We start from the raw sequence: 1,242 nt of genomic DNA, 5'->3' as shown, positions 1-1,242 counted from the left end.
CACACACACACACACACACACTGAGGAGTGAAATCAAACAGTGCAGGAGAGAGGTCTGTACACTGAGAGTGAGTCTCTGGCGCCAGCAGCTGGAGAAGCAGCAGACCTCAGCTCTGACATCATGATATTAGTGCAGGATCAGACAGAGTCAATATTACTCTCTGAGGCTGTTTAGAATCACAAAATGATGCTTTATTTGATAATTAGTACAAGAGGGAGGATTTGTCATTCAGTAGTAACACACACCAAATACAGTCAAAGATGAGCGGAGGACTGATGAGCAAATGGTAAAAACAAGGTAAACCTGACAGTTACTCCCTCTCTGCGATCGCCACCAGATGACGCTCGATTTCTGCTTCTGACAGAGTCCTGAAACACACACACACACACAGATGATGTTAAACCGCCTCACACCGTCTCTCTCTGTGCTCATGTTGACTCTTCATTCTCTCTCTGTACCTGAATTTGGGCTGTTCTTTGGTCACGACAGACACTTCCAGCTCAGTGCTTTTGAAGTCCATTGAAAGCACAGAAGACAAACACGAGATAGCCATCTAGAGGACAGGAGACAAGCGTGATATGATATCAAACCAACACACTGATGCCAAACCTCAACATCTGAACTATTCATATTATTATTACACAACGCTCTGTTTAAAACCTGATTATATTCATTCAGACTATAATGAGCCGCTGGTGATATGTTATTCCATTACCATTTAATATCTCAAAATTGGAGGACAAATAAATACAAATAAATAGATTCAAATTGACCAATAGAACATGAAATGATCACACTGCACCTGATTACATTCAGGCTTATTACAGCTAAGTAAAAAAAAATTTAAATAAAAAATGCTACTTGAAATAAAATCAGCGTTAACGGATATAAAATGAGTGTGAATTATGAGCTACAAATAGTAATTGAACATCTAATATAAAGTACATATAAAGTATGTCTTGGCGAGATTCACACAAACATAATCTGTTATGCCTTACATGAACGTTTAGTTAAATCTGATTAGGAAAATCTGATGTGCAACATTATATTAGATGCATGCATTACAGTAGGTCTCAATATAGATCTGTCTCCATATTAATCAAACATTCAAAGAAAAGACGGAATCACTCGCTGCTCTTGAGTAAACTACTGTTCATTTGCATCTTTGTTCTTACTTTTAATAACAAAGATAAAATAAAAAAGCTATATTGTGATTAATAATATAGTAATTATTATTAAGA

General features: G+C 36.7%; 1 protein-coding gene across 1 annotated transcript in view; it reads right to left on the bottom strand.

Moving 5' to 3' along the window:
• Positions 1–34: 34 nt before the first annotated feature.
• LOC107578527 (proteasome subunit alpha type-6-like) overlaps positions 35–1,242 on the bottom strand; it is a 2,295-nt gene continuing 1,087 nt past the window's right edge. Inside the window, exons 3-4 of the mRNA XM_016264474.1 lie at positions 460–554; positions 35–369 (exon numbers count right to left, since the gene is read on the bottom strand). Coding sequence (XP_016119960.1) covers positions 312–369; positions 460–554 — 153 coding nt within the window. The 3' untranslated portion in view covers positions 35–311. The remainder of the gene's footprint in view (positions 370–459; positions 555–1,242) is intronic.

The sequence above is a fragment of the Sinocyclocheilus grahami genome, unplaced genomic scaffold (assembly GCF_001515645.1).
Source record: "Sinocyclocheilus grahami isolate Dianchi unplaced genomic scaffold, SAMN03320097.WGS_v1.1 scaffold10734.1, whole genome shotgun sequence".
In the NCBI taxonomy this organism is placed as follows: domain Eukaryota; kingdom Metazoa; phylum Chordata; class Actinopteri; order Cypriniformes; family Cyprinidae; genus Sinocyclocheilus; species Sinocyclocheilus grahami.
This window is presented reverse-complemented; position numbering and strand designations above follow the sequence as displayed.